This window comes from Galeopterus variegatus, unplaced genomic scaffold, assembly GCF_000696425.1.
Source record: "Galeopterus variegatus unplaced genomic scaffold, G_variegatus-3.0.2 Scaffold2147, whole genome shotgun sequence".
In the NCBI taxonomy this organism is placed as follows: domain Eukaryota; kingdom Metazoa; phylum Chordata; class Mammalia; order Dermoptera; family Cynocephalidae; genus Galeopterus; species Galeopterus variegatus.
Genome location: NW_007728258.1, coordinates 320,232 through 321,137, shown reverse-complemented (window position 1 = coordinate 321,137; position 906 = coordinate 320,232). Strand labels below are relative to the sequence as shown.

Below are 906 nucleotides of genomic sequence, written 5' to 3'. Positions count from 1 at the left end.
CGGACACGAACAAAGACAAAAAGGAAAAAAAAAAGGCCTATCGGGACAATTACCTGGGGTCAATGTCCTTATCTTTCCAACTATTCACGAATTCACTGTCATTGTGGGCTAGCTCATCGCTGGGCATCATTAACTCATCCTCTTCCTCACCATTGAAGTTCCCACATATACCACAGACCTGGGTGGAGAGAGGAGTTTTTCAGTGCTAAGGAGGCATAAGAGCATTTTTCGTTGGAGCACCCTTGTCCCCCCTAAATAGAAAAGCTCCCTCCACAGCCCTCCTCCATTCCGGGAAGGGACCTCTTTGGTCTGCTAAGATGTGAATGCTGCCCTGTCCCCCGAGCCTGCCTCCCTGGCTAACAGCGCTGGCTGCTTTCCTTGCCTTTCCATAATAGGCTGCAGGGATTTCGATCTCTAAGAACCGACTGCCATCAAACTTGACTTGCACTCCGATCCTAATGTTGACTACGGTGTAGATGCCTTTGGCGTAGATATTGACCCCTCGGATCTGGGAAGCCGCAGGAAGGGTGACCTGTTTGTCATTGATCTGAAGAGGAGGACAGGGTCTGTAAGTAGGAAGAAGGACCAGAGTCCTCTCCCCAGAGCTCATTCCTCCCCGGAGCCCTAGTCACCCCGCTCAGCTCACCAGCACTTGGTGGTCCTTCTGCAGGATGATCTGGGAATCATAGATGTCAACGTAGACCTGGCGAAGGTGGAAAGCCCCAGTCCCACCTTCCTCATTCTCAGCACTGATCTTGAAGAAAGGCAGGTCCATGCTGGGGTGACACACTTTCATCACCACGTGAGTGCATGTGCCCTGGAGAGGATGGCGACTGCCATCGAAGCTCACATACTGGGATTCCCCTGAGACCCGGCACACTCCCATACCTGGGAGGAGAGAGAGGT

The 906-nt window shown here is 52.4% G+C and overlaps 1 protein-coding gene across 1 annotated transcript in view; it reads right to left on the bottom strand.

Annotated features, from left to right (window-relative positions):
- Positions 1-53: 53 nt before the first annotated feature.
- The window catches only part of ZAN (zonadhesin), a gene marked incomplete at its 3' end in the record, with an annotated part of 23,198 nt that continues 22,345 nt past the window's right edge, over positions 54-906 (bottom strand). Inside the window, exons 31-33 of the mRNA XM_008580725.1 lie at positions 647-888; positions 383-547; positions 54-178 (exon numbers count right to left, since the gene is read on the bottom strand). Of these exons, the coding sequence (XP_008578947.1) occupies positions 54-178; positions 383-547; positions 647-888 (532 nt within the window). The remainder of the gene's footprint in view (positions 179-382; positions 548-646; positions 889-906) is intronic.